The sequence below is a fragment of the Podarcis filfolensis genome, assembly GCF_964270895.1.
Source record: "Podarcis filfolensis genome assembly, chromosome: Z".
Taxonomy (NCBI): domain Eukaryota; kingdom Metazoa; phylum Chordata; class Lepidosauria; order Squamata; family Lacertidae; genus Podarcis; species Podarcis filfolensis.
Genome location: NC_139617.1, coordinates 32,508,654 through 32,534,747, shown reverse-complemented (window position 1 = coordinate 32,534,747; position 26,094 = coordinate 32,508,654). Strand labels below are relative to the sequence as shown.

Sequence of the window (26,094 nt, the reverse complement as noted above, 5' to 3'; positions counted from 1 at the left end):
ATTCAATGGGGAAGCTTCATTTCACAGAATCATAGAGTTAGGAGGAACCCAAAGGGTCATCAACTCCAACCTAAGAATGCATCAAAAGAGTCAGTGGGTGCCTCACCAGGTAGCTGTAGTGTGTGTGTGTGTGTGTGTGTGTGTGTGTGTGTGTAAGGAAAATACCAGCCGGTCCTGTAACTCCTAGATCACCTTGTTTGAGGAACATAACTCAGTGGCAAAGCATCTTCTTTGCATGCAGAAGGCCACAGGTTCAGTCCCCAGTAGCATCTCCAGACAGACCCCTGCCTGAGACTCTGGAGAGACAATGCTGCCAGTCAGTGTTGACAATACTGAGCAAGTGGACCATTGGTCTGACCCAGCAGAAGGCAGCTTCCCATGGTGCTATTTGATTCGGCTCTTTACTCAGAACTATGAGGACTAGAATCTTACTTTCTTTTTATGAGACAGGGTACAGTTCAATAGCAGAGTGCTTGGTTTGCATGTAGAAAGTCCCAGATTCAGTCCTCTGGTCACATCTCCAGGTAGTGCCGGGAATTCTCCACAACTGAAACCCAGGAAAGAGTTACTGCCAGTCAGTGTTGACAATACTGAGCTACATACTAGAGCTTTGTGTCTGACTCGGTATAATGCAACTTCCTATGTAAAAAGAACAGCAGGACTGCAGATCCTGAAGAGAACTCATGATCCAATACAGCTCATGATTAGACCAGATTGAATCATGTCAGCCTGTTTTGGAATCTGACTTTGGCAGAATCCTCTCCCATCCCTTATGTGCACTTTTGCATGACTGGGGTGTGTCACCAACTGTACAAAGGCACTTTTTTCCTCTGGCACCACCCATGACTTGCAGGAAGGGTCAGTCATGAGGGGAAGTGGCCCTTGGGCTGAATCAAATGTTTATAGCTGTTTGGAGAAATTAAGGTGCTTGCATGATCTTTGGCGACATTTTGGTTGGGCTCATTTCTTGGTCCAATTATGGATTTTTGAATTTAAGGAACAGGAGACTTTAAAGTTGCTGAGGGTGGAATGATAGTTGCAGGGAGGGACGTGAACATCAGAAGAATCCTGCACCTGGATCAGGCCACCCCCTGAGTGCAACAGACATTCTCCCTACCTGTGGTTCCCAGCAAGTAGAAGCATAGAATCACAGAGTTGGAAGGGGCCCTGAGGATCCTCTAGTCCACCCCCCTGCAATGCAGGGATAAGCAACTGTCCCATACAGGGATCAAACCTGTGACCTTGGTATTATCAGCACCATGCTCTAACCAACTGAGCTAGAGACGACCCCCCAAGGTATACTGTCTCCAGCAGTGGGGATGTCTGGCTGCAGGATCAGCACAGAAGCCCATCTAATCCACCAGGCTGTTCCCATAGTGGCAAAGCTGGTGCCCCAATGGAATGCCCACCACAAGACAAACGTGAGCACAACAGCAGTTCTCCCCACCTGTGATTCCCAGCAACTGGTATTCAGAGGCATCCTGCCTCCAATGCTGGGAGCAGAACATATGAAGAGCCCTGCAGCTGGATTAGGCCAAAAAGGGTCCATCTAGCCCAGCATCCTTTCCAGACAGTGGCCAACCAGATGCCCCAATGGAAAGGAGCCCACAAGCAGGATCTTAGTGTAACAGAAACTCCGCAGTTGTTTCCCCCCATCATCTGGTATTTAGGGGTAGACTGTCCCTGGGCATGGAGGTTCTGCTAACCCAAGAGACTTCCATAAGAAAGGCCCTGCTGGATAAGGTCAGTGGCCCATCTGCTCCAGCATCCTATTCTCCCAGTGGCCAACCAGATGCCCATTATGGGAATGACCTAAGTGCTACAGCAACTCCCCTCACCTGCATCTCTTAGGAAGTGGTATTCAGAGGTAGAGTGTCCCTGAGCATGGAAGTTCTGCTATCACAATAGACTTCCATAAGAAAGGCCCTGCTATTAAAGGCCAATGGCCCATCCAGTCCAGCATCCTGTTCTTACAGTGGCCAACCAGGTACCCCACAAGCAGGACCTGTGTGCAACAACAATGCACTCCTGTGCTTTCCAGCAACTGGCATTCAGAAGCATTGCTGCCTCCTGATGCAAGGAAGTTGGATCGCTGCTGGATTTTTCTTTCTCCCCTTTCCCTTCCCGTTTGATCTGAGACAGTTCCTAGGCAGGATTTCTTCTCCGCGCCTTACCAAGAGAGGTCCTTTGCGGTCCCCTCCTTTCTTTGCTGCTGGATGCCGCCAGGGGGCGTCAGCGGGCGTCAGAAAAGGCCGGGCGGGAAGAGGAGGGAGGTAGGGAGAAGAAGGTGGGCTCTGGAGGACGGCAGAGTAGAAGGATGCTTTAACACCAGCCTGCGCTTGCTGGGCACGGCGGCTCCTCCTACCCTCTCTCTCCGCCACCCGTTACATCCCCGCCCCGCTCGCCCAGGCAGAGCCAGCGCAAGAGGCGCAGGAACAGGGGATGCTTTTGCAGAGCGGGCGCCGTCCAGGTTTGCAAAGGCGAACAGAAGCAGAACCGCTAGCCTCCGCCCCTTGCGTCTCCGTCTCTTCAATCTCCTGCTTTTTTGCAGAGCTTCCTGACTGAACCATCAGCCTGGTGCGACGCCCAGGAGCGGGTGAGGAGCGCCCAGGAAGCCTAGAGGGAGCTAAGAGGTGGTTGTAGTAGCCACCGGGTAGGGACCAGGTTGCCAGGCGCCAGGGCGAGCGGGATGTGGCAGGGTTGGCCGGCTGGTTTGGGTGGCTGGTGGGCGGCGGAGCCCAGCCTGGCGCGAAGCATGGAGCCCGGCTCAGAATGAAGGCGGCGGCGGCCGGGCTGCCCGTCGAGGCGAGGAAGGGGCGAGTCAGAAGAGGAGGAAGGAGGTGGAGGCGCCCCCCGACGACGCGATGTCGGTGCCTTTGCTGAAGATCGGCGTGGTCCTCAGCACCATGGCCATGATTACCAACTGGATGTCCCAGACCTTGCCGTCCCTGGTAGGGCTCAACACCACCAAGCTGACTGCAGCCTCCGGGGGCACCTTGGACAGGAGCACTGGGGTGAGTTGCCCCTTTCTTTGACAGGGGATGGGCTTGGGAGAGGGCGGGGAGGAAGGAGCAGCAGAGGAACATGGACCCTTAGTCCATCGGGCTCAGTAGTGTCCACACTGACGGGCAGCTGTGGCTTTCTCCAGGGTTTCAGGCAGAGGACCTTTGCAATTGAATCTGGGACCTTCTGCATGCAAAGCAAATGCTCTACCCATTAAGAAATAGCTGCTCCTGGTGAATGTAGGAAGCTGCCTTATCAGACCCTTGGGCCATCTAGCTCAGCAGCACCCAGACTGGCAGCAGTCGCTTTCCAGGGTTTCAAGCAGGGGATTGAACCTGGGACCTTCTGCATGCAAAGTAGATGTTCTTCCACTGATTAACCTTAAGAGCTAGTCAGACCCTTGGTCCCTCTAGCCCAGTCCTGCCTGAACTAACTAGAAGAGGTTGTCCCAGGTTTCTGGCAGGGACATTCCCAGTCCTGTCTGAAGAGGCCGTTGCAGGGTCAAACATGGGAACTTTTGCATGCTAAGCAAGCTCTGTCACTAAGCTATGATGGCCTTTCCCCAAATGGGTGGGTTCTTGCAGAACTGGGAGCCTCCAAACTCTCTCCTCCTAGGAGACACACCTTTAGGAGGGCAGGGTGGGTGCTGGCTGGCTGGAAGTGTGTAGATCACCTTCTGCCACCTGTGGTCAACTTGGCAAGCATCTACCCAATAGGGAAGGTTACATACACAGAGACAGGCACACAGACAGACAGACATATTGCATCCAATCCATCAGAGTCTTTTTAGCAGGTGGCTTGGAGAGGGGCATATATCTTGTGTCGCTCCCTTCCTCTCTTTCTAACTTAAAATAGTGTGTGTGTGTGTGAGAGAGAGAGAGAGAGAAATCATCCACCCTATAAGCAAAGTTGTCTTAAAATACTAACTTTGCTTATAGGGTGGATGGTTTCACACACACCATTTAGTCGCCTCCCACCACCTAAATCCCCCCTCTGTAGATTATCAGGTGCAAATTTTATACAAAGGCTTGCCATTGCAGGCCTCACTGCTTTGAGTCCTTAGCAATGCCCTGACCACCAGCAGTCCTGCCTGCAGTTAGACATTTTGGCTTTCAAAGACTTCTGCTCTCTTTCCTCCTCATCCAGTCCTTGGGTGTCTTAAGATTGGGAAGTGGCTGAGGATCGTCTTTAAAAAAGAAAAAAAGAAAAAGCAAGCAGTGTTTTGCGGGGGAGGGGGGCTCTGCCCTCTCCTCTCCATCCCATCCATCAGAGTCAGAGGGAGGAGAATGTGGTACCCAATTTTTGCATCTTTTCCACACATATGACCTGGTGCAGCACTTTCTAAATGAAGGGATGGTTTGCATACCATCCTAGGACTGAAACATCAGGTGAGGTCTTGGAACACCTGAATATGCTTCCACACGTCAAACAATGCAGAAATCCCCCCTTAAAAAACAGAATCACAGGAACTGTAGTTTTATCCCCCACAGGGTGACCATTTTCAGCACCCTTCACAAACTACAGTTCCCAGGATCATCCAAGGAAGGACTATGCTTTAAATGCATGGCATGTATTCAGTCATGTACAATGCTGACCCAACCCTATTGCATGCAGAGTTTCATTCACACTTCTTTCAAGAAATGGCTTGTTCACCTTCATGTGTGAGCAGGTTCTGGGGTGAGATTTGGAAATGTACTGTGGAGCAGGACAGCAAGCGAGCCTCAAACAAAGAGAGCTTGCATCAGGGTCCCAGTCATGTGCATGCTTATATGTCCCATATAAAGATAAAATTGGTGTGTGGAAAGATGGATTGAGTGGTGATTGTGATTGGTGGGGAGCATTGAAATACCCACTCTAAGGGGAATCCTCTTAGTGTTGGTCTAACAAGTGGACTTAATGCAGCGGGTTTGGAGTCTGTGATGTGCTTTGCTGGTGGGGGGGGAGAGCACTTTGTGGCTGAGAGCATGAACCCCCCCATAATCCGTCTCCCTAATTGTAAGCCCAGTGAACTGTGGCTGACCATGTTCATTCTCCTCCTTCCTGTTTATCAATTTCTTGCCCTGTGCAATGTCAAAATTGTGGTGGTTTTTTTATAGCCACCTTATGGTGTTGTGCAAGAAAACGGTGTACAGGTGGAGAAGTGTGATGGGGCCCACCAGTTCCCACCTGTCTCCTCCTCCATGACCACCATTCCCTTCCCTTCCCACACACCCACACCCACCCCACCCCACCCCACACACCCAAAAAAGAGGCATGGAGGATATAGGAAGGAGCAGCCTTGATTTATGCAGCAATTCGTTTTATTTTTTCATCTTCCAAACGGGAGGTAGTTTTTGTCCAGGAATTAAGATGGCAGGGTGCAGTTGACTCTGGATTAAGCCCCATCGAAAACAGTGAGACGTCCTTCTGAGCAAACAGATGCTCAGATTTCTGCTGCAAATCACGCTGTTCATTGCAATATGGGGTGTGTGTCTGTGTGTGTGTTGCTCAGAAATGATTGCTGACTAGGTCAATTACTGTGTGTATAGGGGATGAAATGCAAGATTTATAAAGCAACTGTAAATCTTTGTGTGTGTGGAGGGAGTAAAAACAACAACAACCAACAAGACCATGTCCTGTATTTGCTATTAAAACACAGGCTCTTTAAGGGATTAGAGCAAATGAAATTGAAAGAAGCAAGCTGTAGCGTGTGCAGAAAAGGGCGGCCAAATTGATAAAAGGTCTGGAAACCAAGCCTTATGAACAATGGTTGAGGGAGTTTGGGATGTTTAGACTGGAAAAGAGGAGAAGGAGAGGGGATATGATAGCCAGTTTCAAACATCTGAATGCTTGTCACATGAACGATGGAGCAAGCTTGCTTTCTATTGCTCCAGAGGGCAGGACCCAAATCAATGGATTCAAGTGAGAAGAAGGGAGATTCCAACTAGACATTAGGAAGAACTTTCCAATAGTAAGGTCCATTCGACTGTCGAACAGACTTCCTTGGAAGGTGGTGGACTTCTTTACTGGAGATTTTCAAGCAGAGGTTGGATGGCCACCTGTCAGGCATTATTTAGTTGTGATTCCTGCATTGCAGAGGGTTGGGCTGGATTACCCTTCCAATTCTACAGTTCTACGATTCTATGAAACCAATATGCTTTTGGGAATATTCCCTGTTGCTGAGGCTGATGTGCCATTTTTACAGTGGATGTCTCAGCTGAGCAGGGAAGATTAATGATCTATTCAGGGTCAGGAAGAGGAGAGGGAAGAATATGCCACCCAAACTCTTTTTAGACTGTTCCCTCCACACTCTTCAGATGAAATCCCACCACCACCACCCCCACGAAGAAATCGCTCGGTTGTGCTCATTATGGCTATGATTTAAGGTGTCGTTTTGTTAGCCAGTTTCCTGAATTTAGATTATTTTAGAAAGCAGAAGTCTGATGTGGCTGGAGAAGGGTCTGATATCTTTTCAAAGTGTGGTTTGGGTAATTTGCAAAAGGACCAGAGCTCTTGCATATGTGAGCCCCTGGATTTGAAAAGTACATTATTATTATTATTATTATTATTATAATAATAATAATAATAATAATAATAATAAGGTATGTATCCCACCTTTCCTCCAAGCAGCTCAAGGTGTATAGTTCTCCTGCCTATTTTATCCTCGCAACAACCCTGTGAAGTAAGTTGGGCTGAGAGTAAGTGACTGGTGTAAGAGTTTCCTGACTGAGCAGGGGGCTTGAACCCTGGTCTCCCAGATGTTAGTCCAACCCTCTAACCACTATGCCATGCTGGCTCTATTAAGATGAGAAAGACAAAGGGGAGTTTGAGAAAATGTGACTCTTTGGAATCAGTGCCAAAACAGTGTGTGTGTTGTTACTGAGGCAGGATAATGTTGTGGTGGGGGTGGAAGGGGTGTGTTGATGTGGGAAGGGGAGACAGTGTGTGAAAGCAGAAGACATCCCAGTGTCCCAGAAGCTGGGTCAGGGATGGTTTTGCTATGATTCCTGCATTGCAGGGGGTTGGACTAGATGAGCCTTTGGGGTCTCTTCCAACTCCACAATTATAAGATCCAGTGATCCCTGACCATCAACCAGGCTGGCTGTCGGGGCTGGTGGGAACTTTAGTTTATTTATTTCATAAAATGTATATACTGCTTGGTTGTATAAAACCTCAATGTAGTCCAACAACTTCTGGAAGGCACCAAGCTGGAGTCAACTCTGGCTGGCAGCAGCTCTTCGGGTAAGGGAATGCAGAATCCGGGGTCTTAGTCCTCTGTCTCCTTGACTGAAACATACAGATTAAATGTGGAAGAAACTATTTTCATTTGTAGGATTTTTCCCCCTTCTCCTCCTTCTCCTTCCCCACCCCCCACCCCGCCGACTTTGGTGAAACAGACTGACCATAAAGATGCTTTTAAAGTGGTTAATTATTTACAGAGCTACAAAAATAGTCCCTAGAGCCGTTCTCTGGAACTCCAAGTACCTGGAAAATTTGGACAAGATGTTTCTCTGTCCATTCTAAAAGAATCACAGTAAACAGTAATGTGCATGGTTGCAAATGGAAAGGTGGAAGTTGCCCAGTTTATCTGAGCATTGGGTTCTAAACAACCAGGTTCATACCCTCCTACATTTCTCTGATGAAATAGGGGTGTCCTATTCCATTAGTAGTAGTAGTAGTAGTAGTAGTAGTACCCCGGACATATGACTGGGTTGCCCCAGCCACTCTGCGTGGCTTCCAACATATAATAATAATAATAATAATAATACAGTGGTACCTCGGGTTAAGAACTTAATTCATTCTGGAGATCCGTTCTTAACCTGAAACTGTTCTTAACCTGAAGCACCACTTTAGCTAATGGGGCCTCCTGCTGCCACCGCGCTGCTGATGCATGATTTCTGTTCTCATCCTGAAGCAAAGTTCTTAACCTGAGGTACTATTTCTGGGTTAGTGGAGTCTGTAACCTGAAGCGTATGTAACCTGAAGCGTATGTAACCTGAAGCGTATGTAACCCAAGGTACCACTGTAATACATTAAACATAAAAACTTCCCTATGCAGGGTTGCCTTCAGGTATCTTCTAAAGGTTGTATAGTTACTTGTCTCCTTGGCTTGGGGGTCACAAAACTCCATACCTTCCAACATTTCTCCGATGAAAATAGGAATGTCCTAAGGAAAAGAAGGACATTCTGGGATTAAATAAAAAACCAGGATGGCTTCTGTAAATCCAAGACTGTCCCTAGAAAATAGGGACACTTTGGGGGGGGGGGGGTTGTCCTGCAGGTTTCACTCAGAGTAGACCCACTGATATCAATTGGCCAATGTTAGTCATGAGTGTTGATTTTAATAGGCCTGCCCCAAGTATGACTAATGCAGGATACAACTTCATGGAGGAGAGGGCTATCAGTGGCTACTGCTTTCACAGTCAGAGGTAGATGATAGATAGATTTCATGGTGGGTCCAAGCATCAAGGAGTTCCAGTGTGTGCTGGAGGGGGCCACCTTTTTGGTTCTTGGGACTTTGCAGTTTACTCTCTATTCAAGAGGAATCGTCCTCACACAACCTTCAGATCAAAACATCACAGTAAAAAGGCAGATTTTTTAATGATGGCTATGCCCTGCCTCTACAGCTGGAAGCAGTAAATGCTTCTGGACTTCTGTTGCTGGAAACTGCGGGAAGGGAGAGGGCTCTTGTGCCCGGGTCCTTCTTTTGGGGTTCCCATAATGGGCATCTGGGTGGCCTCTGTGAGAACAGGAGGCTGGACTAGGTGGACTAGATGGCGTGAACCAGCTACAGAGCTCTTCTACCTCCACTGTCAGAGGCAGTGTGTCCATGAATACCAGTTGCTGGGAACCACAGGGCTCTTGCACCCAAATACTTATTTCAGGCTTCCCGGGAGAGGCATCTGGTTGCAGCAGCATAGCATAGATTGCCACGAGAGCCAAGCGGGGCCTGCCCACCCACGCAAGGGGGAGCCTGGCTGGCCAATGCAGCTCTTGGTGGACAAATTCCCCCTAATGCCCTCAGAGAGGAGCGCCAGGCCAGTCTGCACTGGGATCTTCCCTTCCCACCTCCCTCCATCTGTGCCCGCTCACTGTGGGCCTGGGCTGCTCCCGCTGCTGTCTGGGGAGCGCAGTCTGCTGAGCGAACAGCAAGTGCCTCTGTGGTTTCTGGCCTCTGCTGGGGTCAGGGTGGTGAGGCCAGGCTGGGCTCTAGGGCTCAGAGACCCCTTCCAGGCAGGCAGGCTGGCAGGCACGGAAGCCCAGAGAGCCAGGGATAAGGCCTGCCAGAACCTGCATGGGCGGCGGTGGCAGCCCCTGATGGGTTGCTCTGTCACCTTAGCAGGATGGGACAGGAATCCTAACAGAAGCTGTACGGGTGCCTGGTTGTATGCTCAGGGCCATGGCCCCCCTAGTCTCCCCCATGCTATGCCACTGTCTCGTTGTGCACTATGAGAACACAATGCTAGACTACGTGGCCCCCCCTTTGGTCTGATCCAGCAGAGCTCCTCTTATGTTCTTAAATTCTTGGCAATGTTAGATGTGGAGATTGATGGGTCTGTGTTGGGCAAGGAGGGACCTCAGAAGCCCCCTCTCTCCAGCTTGAAGCATTGTGAGGCTCTAAACATTACTTCTCCCATGAGTTCACTTAAAGGTAAAGGTAAAGGACCCCTGACAGGTAAGTCCAGTCGCGAACAACTCTGGGGTTGCAGCGCTCATCTCGCTTTACTGGCCGAGGGAGCCGATGTTGAGTTCACGTAGGTGGTCTTAAATGAGAGACACTCACACACCCAAAGCCACACATCCCACTATCAGCTGCAAGACAGGGACAAGAAAGAATTCCAGCCTACCCAGTGGTGTTGCATGAGCAAGCAGTGCCTGGGGCAGGCAGGGCAAAGAGGGTGGAAGGAACCAGCCTTGGCACCGCAGCCAACCCCATCAGAGTGACCCTGCCCCGCCCTGGAGCCAAGCAGGAGCACAGTGTGCCCACCCACACAGAGGGGAGCCTGGCCAGATGAGGTGGCATTTGGCTGGCGAGGAGCAGGTGCCCCCATGCTGGGACCCCCAGCATGGCCTGTCCCAGTGCTCTGCTCCACGAGCATTGGTTCCACCAACATCAGGAGAGGAGCACCAGACCGGGCCGTGTGGGGGCTGCCTGCATGGGGGGGGGCTGCTTTGCGCCACCTCAAAAATCTGCGTCCGGGGCAATGGCCCCTCTGGCATCCCTGTGCTACACCCCTGGACCCGCCTTACAGGATTGTTGAATAGATTACTGAGATGATATCTGTACTCTGAACACTGTAGTTGCTAAACATTTTTACCTGTAGCATCTGGATGTGTAATACTTTGAATTTTATTCTTTCTCTATATAATTATCATCCTTTGCATTAATTGTCACTCACAACATGAAATAAACAGAATACAAAATTCAAAATAACACCAAAAGTATAAAAAGAACATGATGGACTAAAGCTGTCCATCCTGTAATCAAATAAAAAAAGGACGAACCCTACCCCACCTGGCTGAAAAAATGTGGTGTTGTTGTTTTAATCTCCACAGTAGAAGCTGGTAATAATGGTGACATGCATTCTTCTGTACGGCAAGTGCTCCTTATGGAACAACAGGGTGGCAACAGGGAAACAAGACCTTTCAGAGATGGCTTCAGAAATCCAGGGTCAGGGAGAAATTCAGAGTCAGGGAACCACCACTGAAAAGGCCCTGTTCCTTCCATAAGAACTTGTTTCTCTTCTTCCTCCTTCTTCTCCCTCCTTTTTCAATCTTTGATCCGTTTCCTTATCTTGTCAGTCCTCCCCTTTCTACTTTCTATCTAGCTCCCTATTGTCTGTCTCTCCGGTACGTGGGGAGGATGGGGGGAGTGCTATCCCTCATGCATCTACCCGCATTGCCAGTTCCCCACAAGCATCTGGTGGGCTGCTGTGGGAACAGAATGCTAGGCTAGATGGCCCATTGGCCTGATCCAGCAGGCTCTTCTTGTGTTCCTATGGACCCTATGGACCCTCCAAATCCAGAGGCAGTTCCTAGATTCTGTGGGGTATTTGGCCCCTGTAAGAACAGGACACTGGCCTAGATGGGCCCCTTTTGGTCTGACCCACCTCTCAGGTTCTTATTCTGTGTTCTCTTATGCTTCCTTCCCCTATGCCAAACCAGGTGTTGCCTACCAACCCAGAAGAAAGTTGGCAGGTCTACAGTTCTGCTCAGGACAGCGAAGGGCGGTGTATATGCACAGTGGTGGCCCCCCAACAGACAATGTGCTCGCGCGACGCCAGGACGAAGCAACTGCGGCAGCTATTAGAAAAGGTAACCAGGTGTCCCAGGAAGACCAGAGGGTGGGAGGGCCTAGTGGCTACTCTGGAATGCAAATGGAACTGAGCTTAACTACTGCATAACCAAGTATGGATTTGAGATAAAGATTGCCCAATTGCTCTCTTGTTTTTTGGGGAGGGGGGAGGAGTGAATATTTGTAACTTCAGCTTGAATGTGTGTGTTTCCCTATGCTTGCCTTGCCCCACAACTACAACCACTAATGAATTTTGGTGATAGGTTAATCATCTAAAGTTTTAAGTTGATTAATTGGTGGAACTTGCTTTTTTAAAAAAACAGAAACAACCACAACAGGGGGTTATGTCCCTCTACCTTCCACCAACCTACTGCTATAATCTTTAATGAACTTCAGTAGTAGATTAATCTTGCTTTTACATGCAGGTCCCCCTTTCCAAACACAATGCATCCTGTTCGCTAGGCAAGCATTCACATCTTGAGCTGATTATTTCCCTTATTTCCAGTGGGAACATTTCTCATCCAGGATCTGTCCCTGCCATTCTCCATAGTTTCTGCCTGGAATTGACTGCTGTTGACCAGCAGCGCAAACACAAGTAAGGGAGTGGGCAAACTCCAGCTGCTCAGATATGTGAATCAGCTGTGCCTGGAGCATGGTTTCAGGGTAATTCTTTATGTTCAGGTAACTGAATTGCAGATAATTAGTGTTCCGATAGCGGGACCTGCATACATTTTTAAAAGGTTGTGTCTCCCGTCGTTACTTCACTCCAGAAATGCAATATTTAATGAACTTCAGTGGTAGGTTAATCAACTCAATTTTAGTTGATTAATTGGTGGGGCTGAAAGTTGGGAACTTGTTCCTTTAAAAAAAAAGTCTATTATTATTATATTAGGAAACAGAAAAACTGGTGATGAGTTCCAGCTGAGCCATCCTGAATGTCACCCAACAACTCTCCCTTCAGTGTATAAAATGTCAGTTATTTGCAATTTTATTTCATTTGAACCACCTGATTGAGAAAAAGGCAGTTGGTAAAATGGCTAAAATGTTTAGTCTCTGCATAAGGTTCACAGTTCACAATTTTGAAATTCTTGCTTTCAATCAGTAGAATTATGTTGGTTTGAGAACTCGGACACATAATACCAAGTCCAGTTGTATGGGTGAAAACCTGGGTAATTAGGAAATTTTGAGCAAAAAAAAATGCATAAAATCACACACACACACACACACACACACCCTTCTCCAGTTCTGAACTGTGATATCTTTATAGAGGATTTGGCCTTCTTCCTTCTGCAGGTACCTTTTATGAGATATAACCCTTCCACGGTCAAACTCTAAATACCAATGCATGTCTGCTGCCAAACCCTGCCAAATTTCAAATATAGCAATTGCATGTCATGGGGTTCTCACATTTTAAATACCTGAGCACCCAGGAGCATCTACCTAGGGAGAATATCTGACATTTAAAAACTTGCAGGAGAAACTTACCGGGAAGAGCAAATTTTGTTCTGGCTGTGGAAGGGATCAATTAATTTGCTTTCATTAATTCGCTATGCTTGGATGTTACGGTGCTGAAAGCCGCAGGAAAAAAATATTTTTGAAAGCTTGAGGCACTCTGATGCATTCTTGTTAATTAAAACCGTGAAAAGATCAAAGCCTTGGGTGTTGTCCCAAATAAATCAGCAACAGGAGTGGGTGAGTATTACTATCATCATCACATCGCCAATTGGCATGGTTTGCATTACTCTCCATTCATAGAACAACGTTTTCAAAGAGCCAGTCGGCCCAATTCCCCCCCCCCCCCGATATATATATATTTTAAAAAAACCATAGGAAGGAAGCAAAATTAAAATGGAGCACCATGCTGTTGCCTCTCTCCTCCTGAAAAGCTCGAGTAAGATGACAGCATGGCCCACATCAAATGCTAGCCAAAAAGAAAAGGAGTTGTGATATGTAGCGATGTATATTTTACACCAACACTCACGTGATCTGATTTTAATAGCCTGCAGGGCAGAGAGATCAGAAGAATCTTATTAAGGGATATAATCTTGGGATCTAGGGATTCTTTGCTTAATGGTTTCCACTGATCATGCATAAATTCTTATGAAATGACATCTTTTCTGCCCCCCCCCCTCCCTTTAAATTAATTGGATTCTTGTGGGTGATACCATTATCCCTGGCATTTGGAAGACTATCTGCCAGGATTTGATTAATATTTCCATATCTATATATCTATCTATTTTACCTCCAACTCTGGAAGTAAATCTTAGCTGGTCCAGAATTTCTGGATCTATACTTCTGAATCCTTGCATAGGTTCAAGCTGAAGTCCACTTGAGCTGCTGGTTCCAAAAAAAATTCTAGCCGCCGACTCCTTTCTTCCATAAACTCATCCCCTGTGCCCCCTACCATACCCTACAAAAAAGAAAAATTCAGAATAGCAATCTGCATGAACCACTAAGGAAGATAGTAACAATAAAATTCAAAGCAGACTCCATGAATTGCACACCTATTCAAAATCCGATTAAAAGTATTTAGTTTAATTAATTCAACAAAATTGGTGAACTTGATCTGTTGATATCAGGTTTTTAAAGTCTGGTAGTCATTTACCCCTCCAGCACTTCCCTGCCAACCGCTTGCCTCTTAGTGCATCCCAGGTAATCCCATCTCCCCACAGTGAGTGTACTGCCTACTTTGGGAACCATTGATTTAAATGAACACTCCATTTCTGACTGTGGACAGCCATTTACTTCTGGGAGGTTATGTCCTTCCACTGACAATGGCCTCCGAATGATATTCAGAGGTATAGTTCTCCTGAGCATGGAGGTTCCATTGAATGGTTAGAGTTCGTAGCCACCCAGCAAGCCAAATCCTCTGTGAAGAAAGGTGGACTCTTGTAACTTTTGTATTACGAAAAGCAGTGGCGTAGCGTGGGTTGTCAGCACCCGGGGCAAGGCAAGTAATTTGCACCCCCTAACCCGTGGATTTGTGCCCCCTAACCCTAAGCCCCAGATGTTGCGCCCGGTGCGGCCGGCCCCCCCTGCACCCCCCACGCTACGCCACTGACGAAAAGTCACACCATACTTCATGGAGACGTTTTAAGCAGCAGTGCTAGCATAGCTTGACCCCTGGGAAGGGAAAGCAAGCTTAACTATGAATGATCAAAGATGGACTAGCCTTAGAGTGGGGGCTTGTACTATACTTCCAGAGGGGAAATTATCCTCCCAGGAGACTGGCGTGTGACAGAGGTGATCCCATAGCTGAAGGCATTTTGAAGGATAATATGGTGCCTTCTCCCCGTCCCATTTGCAAGAAGTGATGGATCCCATGCACAGAAAATGGATCCTCCCTTTCTCATGACAATAGAACTTGTGGACATCCAAGGAAGCTGGATGTTGAAAGATTCAGGACAGATAAAATGAAGTCCTTCTTCATGCACTGCAGAGTTAAACTATGGAACTCATTGCCGCAGGAGGCAGTGATGGCCACCAACCTAGATGACTTTAAAAGAGGATTAGACAAATGCATGGAGAAGGAGAAGTCTATCGATGGCTACTAGACACAAAGTGCTATGCTCTGCCTCCATGGTCAGAGGCAGCAGTGGGAATCTGGTTGGCCACTGTGAGCACAGGATGATGGACTAGATAGGTCATTGGCCTGACCTAGTAGGGCTCTTCCTATGGAGGCCTATTATGATAGCAGAACCTCCATGCCCAGGAACAGTCTACCTCTGAATACCAGATACTGGGGCTTAAGAACTGGAGGATACTACTGCACTCAGGCCCTGCTTGAGGGCTTCTCATTGTGGCATCTGGTTGACCCCTCTGGGAACAGGATGCTAGACCAAACGAGCCTACTTTGGCCTGATCCAGCAGGCTCTTTTGACGTTCTTGTGTTGATTTCCTTATGCTATTTCCACATCACCATTTTTGCTTTTAAAGAACAGAATAGAGACACTTGTTCATCAGCCTCCCACACAGAGAGAACTGCAAAAAAGAGGAAAAGGGAAATCTAATTATGTTTGGAGAGGTTGAAAGTATAACATACTATTAGTGGATTGTTATAGCAAGGCAGATCTGTAACACATGGAAATGAAGGTGGTTAAACACACACACACACACACACACACACACACACTTGGTTCAAACATAGAGAGAGAATCTTCTAGAGTGGCTTTTCACAACATTTTTAATAGAAAGTTGACATTTCTATGAAGGGGTGTAACCCTCTGCTGTTTGCAAAGCATGAAGGCTGCATACAGAACTGGATTAAAAGAACATTAAAAGTATTCCTGGGCTCATTGTTGCTCAGTGTCTTTGTAAACAACTTAAATTGAGGGAATGCTCATCCAATTTGCAGATATCACCAAACTGAGAGGGGTACTCAATGCTGCAGAAGTCAGAATTAGGATTCAAGATGGCTTTAACATTGGAGAACTGGGTCAAATCTTACAAAGTAACATTCGATAGGGACAAATGTCAGGTTCTATGCTAAGGCAGGAAGAACCAGCTGCACAAATATAAGATGGGGGTGCCTGGCTTGCCAGTAGTGCATGTGAAAAGGAACTAGGGGTATTAGTAGATAACAAGCTTCACATGAGTCAACAGTGTGATGCGGCAGCAAAAAAAATAAATGCTATTCCAGGCTGCATCAAAAGAAGTCTAGTGTCCTGACCAAGGGAAATAATAGTACCTCTCTATTCTGCCTTGGTCAGACCACACCTGGAATACTCTGTCCAGTTCTGGGCACCACAATTTAAGAAAGCTATTGACAAGCCAGACCAAAGCTAACAAAAGGAATTTCAATGGAAAAAATGTCAGGTTCTGTGTTTAAGCAGGAAATAGAAGCTACACAAATACAGGATGAGGGAAAGCTGGGAAATGTTATGTACTGTGTGTTATGTACACAGCCTAAGTGTATAAAATCAGGCTGCATACATGCCATACATTTAAAGCATGCAGAAGCATGTACACACACACACACACACACACACAGAGAGAGAGAGAGAGAGAGAGAGAGAGGGAATTAGTTTTGGGAACTATAGTTTACCCACCACAGCTGCCAGTTTCAAGCACCCTTCAGAAACCACAGTTCCCATGTTTATTTGTTTTTGTTTTTAATGGTGGGGTTCTTTAAATGAATGGTGCATAGCCAGCCTTGGTCTCATTCATTAGATGGCTTTTTACATGGCACCCACCTCTTCCTGAGTCTCTTCTTGTGATTGATGCTGTAATATATCAAGGTGAGTTCATGGTGCCTAGCAACTGTCTCTATCGCTGGGGTTCCCGCTTTATCTGTATCCAGCAATCGATGACTGTCGGGTGTAAATGAAGAGGTGATCATTCACCTTACAGTGAAGACATCCTTCTTAGTCAAACACACCCAGGCGGTAATGAATCGCCTCCTCTGCTTCAGAAGACAGGTGAGTGAACAGAAGAATGAAAAAAGAGGCTCCATGATTGTCCTCATTTGCACCAAAGATGATGAGTTTAACTGATTATAAGAACGTTGGGGATGGGCCATAGCACCTACATGCTTATTCAGAACCATGAGGACTAGAATCTTGCTTTATTTTTAGGGGAAGGTTGGTAGCTCAATGGTAGAGCAACTGCTTTGCATGCAGAAGGTCCCAGGTTCAAGGCCCAATGGCATCTCCAGGTAGGGCTGAGAGAGAGACCCCTGTCTGAAATCCTTCCAGTCAGTGTTGTCAGCACTGAAGTACTTGGATCAGTGGCCTGGCTCTACCTACTAACACAGTTTTCTGTTTAATTCAACCTTTTATTCAGAACTATGAGGACCAGAATATTCCTTAATTTTTAGGGGAAGGGCAATAGCTCTGTGGGTAGTGCCTGCATCCTCACCAATTTCATGGATAATAAAATGAAACAGCACCATAAGTTCAGACCAGGAGTCCGTCCAGTCCATCCAGTTCAACAGCCAATTCTCACCGTAGGCACCAACAACACGAACACTCGTCAGATGTTCCCCATTCTCTGGTATGCAGAGCTAACACTCCGTGGGCATGGAGGTTCTTCTATCACAATGGGCATCTATGAAAAGATGTCCTGTTGGATCAGGCCAATGGCCCACCAAGTCCAGTATCCTGTTATCCAACCAGATGCCACTAGAGGAAGCCCCGCCCCCCAGCAGAACTTGAACACAAGCGTCTTCTCCATTCCTGTAGTTTCCAGCAACTGGTGTTCAGAAGCATTGCTGCCTCCAACCATGGAAGCAGAACATGGCCATTATGGCTATTGAAACCCTTGACCTCCATGAATTTAATCTGTCCAATTCTCTTAAAAGCCTGTGATTCAGAGGGAACATGGCTTCCAGCTGATAGCCACTGATCAGCATGGATTTGTCCATTAGAGTACCAAGCATAAGTAGAAACATATTCACTATTTTTCCTCCATTCACCTGTCTGTTGAAGCTGTGCTTGTGGGGCGGGGGTGGGAAACTGGCTGCTTCTCAAGTTAACTGCTTCTGTTTATCTTCTGTGTGTCCCTGACCTGCCTCCCTCCAACCCACCTTTCTGCTCAGGTACAAAACATGTCCCAGTCAATAGAAGTGTTGGACAGGCGGACCCAGCGGGATCTACAGTACGTTGAGAAGATGGAGAACCAGATGAGAGGCCTGGAGTCGAAGTTCAAGCAAGTGGAAGAGAGTCACAAGCAGCACCTGGCCAGACAGTTCAAGGTGAGCTTGCTTCTTGCCCAGGGGATGAGACTGAGCTGCCTTTGGGGCGGGGGGGAGGGTGGTCTTAGCTCAGCAGGTAGAGGGTTTGGTTTGCATGTAGAAGGTCCAAGGCTCAATCCCCAGCTAAAGCTGGGAAGTTCCCCTGCCTGAACCGCTGAAGAGCCTCTGCCAGTCAGTGTAGGTAATGCTAAGCTAGATGTACCAATGGCAGAAAAGGGCAGTTTCCTATGTTCCGATCGACTCAACCATTTATTCACAGCCATGAGGGCTAGAACCTTGTCAAAAGAAAGGCACTAGCTCACTGATAGAGCATACGCTTTGCATGCAGAAGGTTCGGGTTCAATCCCTGACATCTCTGGATAGGGTTGGGAAGAGATTCCCTGCCTGAAACCCTGGAGAGCTGCTGCCCATCAGTGTTGGCAATACTGAGCAAGAGAGACCAGTGGTCTGACTCAGTATCCCACAGCTTCCTGTATTCCTATTATTCAGCTCTCTCTTCAAAATTGTGAGCGCTAGAACCTTTGTTTGTGTGTGAAGGGCTGTAGCTCAGTGGCAGAGCATGCAGACAGCTCCCTAGCAGTATCTCCTATTATGGCTTAGAAAGTCCCCTGTCTAAGACCCTGGAGAGCCACTGCTAAGTCAGTGTGGACAATACTGAGCTAGACAGACCAATGGCCTGCCTCAGTATAAAGCAACTTCCTATGTTCCTATTTAATTCAGCCCCTCTTCCAGAACCATTAGGACCAGAATCCTAATCTCCTTTTACCTGGAGGTGCCTAGAGCCAAACCATTTTAGGACTGCATCGCAGATGCTCTATCACTGAGTTATGATCTTTCCTCATAGAAAGGATGCAGGACTGTGCACTTATGGTGCAGTTTACATAAAAGTCATGATGTGAAATCATTGGAAGGTTCACACACACACTCACATACACCGATGTATTCATTTAGAGGAGGAAGGAAATTGCCCAGCCGCTCAGGCTGGCTATTGACCCTGCAGGAGTTATCACCCCTTAACCCATTCTATCCACAACTGAATTTAGAAGGGGGTTTTTGTTTTGTTTTTGAGACGGACCTCTTAAACCTCAGGGTCCTTTCCCCTTTGCAACCCTACCATTGACAAAGTCACTGTGTGGATGAGAGAAGGATCCCATTCACACCACACATTGAAAGCATGACAAAAGCCACTTTAAGCAGAGAATTCTGGGAGTTCTAGTTTGTTAAGGGTATGCTGAGAGTAGTTAAAAGGCCCCCTTAGTCTCCTCTCAGAGTGGTTTAACAGTCAATGCCTCTTTCAATGGAACTCTGGGAATTGGAGCCCTTTGAGGAGAAGGGGGGGGTGTCTCGGCACTCTGAACAAACTACAGTTTCTAGAAAATCCATAGCTGTTTAAAATAGTATCACGGTGTTTTAAACATAGGGTGTAACTGTGCCCAAGTCATTAAAGTGTTTTTTTCTTTTCTTGCGGGTGGTCTGGGGGTGGGCACTTGTTTTTCCAGATTGCAATCCCGCTAACTGCATTGACTTCCAAGTAAACCCACCGGGCTTGCTTGAGAGTCAAGCACAGTTAGGAAGACCAGAACCCATTATTTTATTTTGTCTTAATTGATTAATTCATGTTTTAAAAAGAAAAGAAACAGTCTGTTAATAGCTGCTGTCTGTTTAAGGAGGTTAGCAAGCTAGCTGTTCAACCGCCTCTCATTTTCTTGCTTTCAGGGCTAACTTAAAAGAAATTTTAACACCCAATGTCGCACTGACTGAAGAAGCCGTTCATTCCCCCTCCATGTAACCATGAAAAAAAAAGCAGAAAGCAGAGAGCCTTTCCCGCCATCCTTTGATTTCCTCTTCATTTGATTATTCTTAATTATTTTTGTTTCCGTTTTTTGGCAAATTAGCACCATTATTCCAGCGTCACAAACAGCCGAGAGTTCTAACTTTTGCATGTAAACTGTTAGAGATGCATTTCATGACTAGTTTTGCAAAAATCCTTGTTGATGCATTAATTATTTATTATTATTATTATTATTATTATTATTATTAATTTATGGAAAAGGGAAAAAAAGAATTTGTGTATGTGACTGAAGCATGTAACCTTAAGATGTTGCATTCTAAAAAAAAAAAAGAAAAAAAATTCTAAATAAAGGCCTTTTTTCCCAAATAAGATGGTGTGCTCCAGACTGTTTAATATTATATAATATATTTATATTTATATATCCTTTCCACATTTGGACACCCACCCCCACCCCTACTCAGCAAGCATTAATAATACTAATAATAATGGTGGTCTTTTGTTGTGAGGGTGTTGGAGAAAGCACATCCCAGGCAGGCAGCTCTCTTAGAGGTAGGCGAGGGGTGAGCAGGGCTTTTGCAGACCAGAGCATTGAAACCAAGCTTATTTTAACCTTGCAGGCGATTAAAGCGAAAATGGAGGAGCTTAGGCCCCTGATCCCTGTGTTGGAGGAGTACAAGGCCGATGCCAAATTGGTTTTGCAGTTTAAAGAGGAGGTCCAGAATCTGACGTCAGTTCTTAACGAGCTCCAGGAGGAGATTGGCGCCTATGACTACGAAGAGCTTCAGAACAGAGTGTCAAATCTTGAGGAGAGACTCCGGGCTTGCATGCAAAAATTAGGTAGGCCTGCACGACCCAAGCGAGCAGGAGGAGGAGGACCTGCCCTGGTGGAGGAGAGGGCAGGGGGCACATGCCTCTAACCCGTTTAATGTCAACCAGTCACCAAGACTCAAGAGGTTTAGGAGCTATGTGTACAGATCCGAGCTTTATGTCAAGATGACATAACCCTTCCTTGAGGGGAAGGGGGTGGTAGCGCAGTGGGTAGAGCATCTGCCTTATGTGCCAAAGACTGCCCAGTTCGATCCCCTGCATCTCGTGTTAGGGCTGGGGAAAGACTTGCTGGAGAGCTGCTGCCAGTCAATGTCAGAAACACTAGCTGTGATTCCTGCACTGCGAGGGGGGGGGGGTTGGGACAAGATGACACTTGGGGTCCCTTCCAACTCTACTATGTTATGATTCCATGACCTTGACAGATGGTGGACTCTCCTTTATTGGAGGTTTTACGCCAGCTCCCTTGGCCAATAAAGCAAGATGAGCACCGCAACCCCAGAGTCGGCCACGACTGGACCTAATGGTCAGGGGTCCCTTTACCTTTACTAAGCAGAGTTTGGATGGGCATCTGTCAGGGATTCTTTAGCCTTGATGCCTTCATTCCAGGGAGTTGGGCTAGATCACATTTGGGGTCCCTTCCAACTTTACAATTCTCTAATTATATGATTATACTGGGCAAGATACACCAATGGTATAAAGCAGCTTCCAATGTTCCTATTTAAGGCAGCCCTTTATTGAGAACAATGAGGACTAGAACCTTACTTTATTCTTAGCGGGAGGACCATAGCTCAGTGGCAAAGCACCTGCTGTTTATCCTCCCAGGAGGTCCCAGGTTCAGTCTCTGACATGTGTAGCTGGAGCTGGGGAAATACCCTTTTCTGAAAGCCTGGAGAGCCAGTGTCCATTTGGCCCCTTAATTCTGAACAATGAGGACTAGAAATGTAATATTTAGGGGAGGGTCCATTACACAGTGGCAGAGCACGTATTTTGCATGCAGAAATCTCCATGGTCAGTCCCAGGTGGGGCTGGAAATGCCCCCCTGGTCTAAAACTCTGGGAAGCTGTTGCCAGTCAGAGCAGATAGTACTAAGCTAGGTGGAGCTTGTGTTCCTAACCCAGCACCTGTTTTCAGTGCCAAAGTTTTAACCATGGAAAAGAGAGGGAGGGAGAAAAAAAGAAATAATGAGAGAAAGCGTAGGCAAAGGTGCTCATGAGGTGGTGCAGAGTGCATTTCCTTGAGTCTCATAGGATCTCCACAGATCAGGAATCAGGTTTCCAAACTGGGTGGTGTTGTTTGGTTAGACTCCAAAGTATCAGGCAGCATGTTTCAGCTGCTCCTTGGGGCTTTGGGTCAAGTGATTCTTGGACAGCACACCCCCATGGCGAGCCACATTGGAAGTGATAGGGAGTACTTCGATATGTGTTTAGGGTGTGTGTGTGTGCATTTGCCGTACAGAGGGTGAAGTGAAAAATCCCACTGAACACACAAATCCTTGCAAGCACCAAAATATGTTCTTTGGCAAGCAGTCTGAACATGCTCAGAGAATACTCTCCTTTTTATCCAGTTTGCAAAAATGGAGGAGGAAGGGGGGGAATAAGACCCAGCTACTGCATGATTATGGTTCCAGTCCCAACATGTCCTAGATGACTATAAGCTGGTCTGCGAACTTGGAGACAGAGATGCTCTTGCCTTGTTCTACATCACATATTCCTGGAATGCATTGCTCATTGGCTACCATTGGGTCAAAGTTCCAAGGAGAACCTTGAAAGGAAACAAATGATTCAGGTAGCAAGGATATTGTTCATTAACTGCACATGTCAGCACATTCACACAGTAGGGAGATTTCGGAAGCATTGGAGTGATGCCCACAACTCTGTGCCAGGAGATAGGCTTGACATTCAGAAGGCCCCAGGTCTAATCCCCAACAGATCTCCAGGTACAGCTTGGAAAGCCCTCCTATCTGAAATTCTGGTGAGCTGCTACTTGTCAGCATCTACTGAACTGAACCAGGGGTCGCCAACCTTTCTGAGTGTGATTTTTCGGGGGGCGGGGGAGTGCTACCACTCACCAAATGGCTGCCATGGAGGCAAATGCTGGGAATCACAAGCAGTGAGAGTTGCTGCTTCTGCGGTCAGGTTCTGCTCATTGGCTTCCTATTGTAGCATCCAGTTGACTGCTGTGGGAACAGGACACTAGACTTTAGAGGCCCCCTTTGACTTGATGTAGCACCCAGGCTCTCTTTATGCTTATTACGAACACAGAACTATGAAGTCTTGGTCACCCCACCCCACCCCGACATCCTGCTGCTGATGCTTTTACTCCTGGGTCCACAACAGGTAGACCTTAGGCCCTATCTGTTTTCCTGGAGGGTGACTTCTGCTCTGCTGCCCTTCAGTTTGCAACAAAATAGGTGGCAAACTGGATGAGACTCCTTGAAAGGATGAGGTGGAGCCTTTTCCTTGTTTCCCGTTACTCCTGTCTCAAAGTGATCCTCAGGCCAAATGAATCAGTTGTAGCTAATGATCCTCCTACTTAGAGAAGCCCCACTGAACTGATGGATGTGGCAAATTTAGGTATATTAATTACAACACCTCATTTCTGACTAGAACTTAAGTTGGATGCCACCATAATTGTCCAGTGTTATTTATTGATTATATGCTGCTTACATGCCAAATTGGCCCCTAAGCGGTTTACAACTCTAAAACCAATCTGTAATTAAAATAGGCAATAACAATTCCATTGGGGCACTAAGACATCCTTCATTAAAATAGACAATAAAACAAGCAATTGAGAAGCAAAACAGTTTTTAAAAATCAAAAGAGGTAAAACTATAAAATCAGAAGTTCGGTTCAGGGGAATGGCTGAACAGGTGTGTTCTCAGGAATCAACAGGACTCATATTTGAAATCACTGCACTGAAGACCCCTAGTCTGCCCACTTTCTGATTCACCAACTCTGTAACTGGGGCCAAATTGTTATCTTCTATTTCACGCACACACATTCATCAGAATTTCAAAACCTGGGTGCTGAGTACCTTGACAGACTGAGATCATTTTGAAGGATTAGATGCATTCTCTGAACCCACTTTTTTGGGGGGGCAGGTAAATTTTCAGTGTGGGACAGAAAAATGTGTAAAATTGTACATTCATTCAGAATGAGAGCCAAAGCATTGCTCTCATTCCACATGGGCTTTATGACACCTGGTAGTGTAGCAGTACAGCCTCAACCTGCTCAGAATGTGATCCCCAATAAACTGAGATGTTAGATCTTAGCAAATGGCACCAATTGAGGCAAGTAAGGGAAGGTGTAGATACAGGTAATGTGGAGGTAGAAAACAGTTACAGGAACTGTGAGCAAAGTTTTTGAGAGTGGTTGTTTCCCCAGCCACCTCTTTCCGCACTGAAAATGATTGCACATTATCATTTGGTGAAGCCAGTAAATGGATGCTTGGTTCATATATGTATGAATGCTAGTAAATGAAGTTTATATAAGAACATAAGGTACAGGCCTGCTGGATCAGGCCAATGGCCCAACTAGTCCAACATCCTATTCTCACAGTGGCCAACCAAATGCTCCAATGGGAAACTCAATCATGACCTGAGCAAAAGAGCCCCCTAACTTCCTGGGGTTTCCAACTGGTTTTAGAAACATTGCTCTCTCCAGCTGTGGAGGCAGAGCACAGCCGTCATGGCTCCATGAATTTGCCCAGTCCTCTTTCAAAGCCATTCAAATCAATGACCATCACTCCTTCCTGCAGGAGTGAGTTCAATAGTCTTAACTATTTGCTGTATGAAGGAGCACATCCTTTTATCTGCCCCGAGTCTCTATCCACTTTTTCCACGCTATGCATCATTTTAGAAGCTCCTATCATGTCACTTCTTACTTGCCTCTTCTCTAAACTATAGTTTAGTCCAAAATGCTGCAGCCTTTCCTCCTAAGGGAGTCACTCTATCCTCTTGATCATTTTGGTGGTCCTTTTCTGAACCTTTTCCAACATCCTGTCTGAGATGAGGGGACAAAAACTGAACACAGTACTCCAAATGTGGCCACACCATAGAACTGTATAACGGCATTATGCTTCAATTCAGCAGTTTTATTTTCAGTTCCATTCCTAATTATGTTCCAAGGTGCCCCCCTGGAACATTTTGTGCCCCCTGTTTTGAGTGCAAGGTGCACATAAATTTATGGAACTGGCTAGGGGTTTGTGTCTTATTTCTGTGTTCCCGGTAACAGCTAGGGTCACAGACAAGAATGTAGGAAGGAAGGCCCATGGAAGGCTGTCTTGAACCAGATTCTTGGTGGAGAGGGTCAGGACCCTGGACAGAGACAACGGTGCAGGGTGGAGTACATGTGGAAAACACATGTCAGGACCATGGACGCTGCAACTGACAGCAGGAAAGCCCTATTTCAGGCATGGCCAAACTTGGCCCTCCAGCTGTTTGGGGACTACAACTCCCATCATCCCTAGCTAACAAGACCAGTGGTCAGGGATGATGGGAATTGTAGTCCCAAAACAGCTGGAGGGCCAAGTTTGGCCATGCCTGCCTTATTTGAACATACTTGGAACTGATCCTGGGACCTTTTGCACGTGAAACATGTAAAAAAAAAAAAGCCCGTCTCCTGAACTGGCTTAAACTGAGTCCATCAGTGTCTATCAGAGAATTGATCCATCTAAATCCATGAGAGAGGAAGAGGGGTCTTTGGACATCTCCCAACACCCTTAACAAACTATAGTGCCCAGAATTCTTTGGAGGAAGTCATAATTGTTTAAAGTAGCATCATAGTGCTGATGTGAGCATGGCATAGGCAGTCCTAACAGCTTTGAAAACATCAAGCAAGGAACTCTCAGTTAATACAGTGGCATGCCAGTGATCAAAAATGCCAGCTTAGATGACTGAGAAGCACTATAATTTTTGGCTCAATAGCAGCTGGCAAATACCAGTCATCCAACAAATCAGTGGTTTTGTAAGCAAGATTGAAAACATGAAAGAGTTTTCTCTGCTCCATCATCAAAAGTCCTGATTCTGGTCAATTTCCTTTCTTTGCTCCTTTGAACCATTAGCAGCCCAGCTGTTTTCAGAACAATTTCCTTTCTTATGAGTGCCAGGAGGCAGTTTTCTTAATAAGGCTGCTGTTTGTTAAGAGAAGGAGGCCACTGGATGTGGCTGACAATTCTCAATTTAATTACCATTAATTAGAGAAGGAGGAGGGAGTCATAGGCACTGTAACCGCTCTAATGCACCGTGATGATGATGTCAGCTGCTGTTTGGAATGTGCTGTTCAGATCTCCACTGCTGCCCATTGTTTAGCACTTTCACAGCTGACTCGAGGTTACATTTTGCTACCCAGAAAGAATCCTAGAATTGGAGTGTTGGAACCCCAGGGGTCTAGTCCAATCCCCTGTAATGCAGGAGTCACAGCCAAAGAATCCCCAACAGATGGCTATCTGACCTGTGTGGATGATCATTAGATGATCCAAGAAGGGAAACCCTGCTGTATCTCACAA

General features: G+C 46.7%; 1 protein-coding gene across 3 annotated transcripts in view; it reads left to right on the top strand.

Moving 5' to 3' along the window:
- Positions 1-26,094, top strand: part of OLFM1 (olfactomedin 1) — a 48,348-nt gene that overhangs the window by 18,009 nt on the left and 4,245 nt on the right. Inside the window, exons 1-4 of one of the 3 annotated variants that reach the window (XM_083596398.1) lie at positions 2,252-3,014; positions 11,149-11,298; positions 17,814-17,969; positions 20,379-20,598. In XM_083596398.1, coding sequence (XP_083452524.1) covers positions 2,865-3,014; positions 11,149-11,298; positions 17,814-17,969; positions 20,379-20,598 — 676 coding nt within the window. In that variant the 5' untranslated portion in view covers positions 2,252-2,864. Of the gene's footprint in view, positions 1-2,251; positions 3,015-11,148; positions 11,299-17,813; positions 17,970-19,685; positions 20,055-20,378; positions 20,599-26,094 lie in introns of those variants that run through there. The other 2 variants (XM_083596397.1, XM_083596399.1) reach the window with 2 other exon arrangements.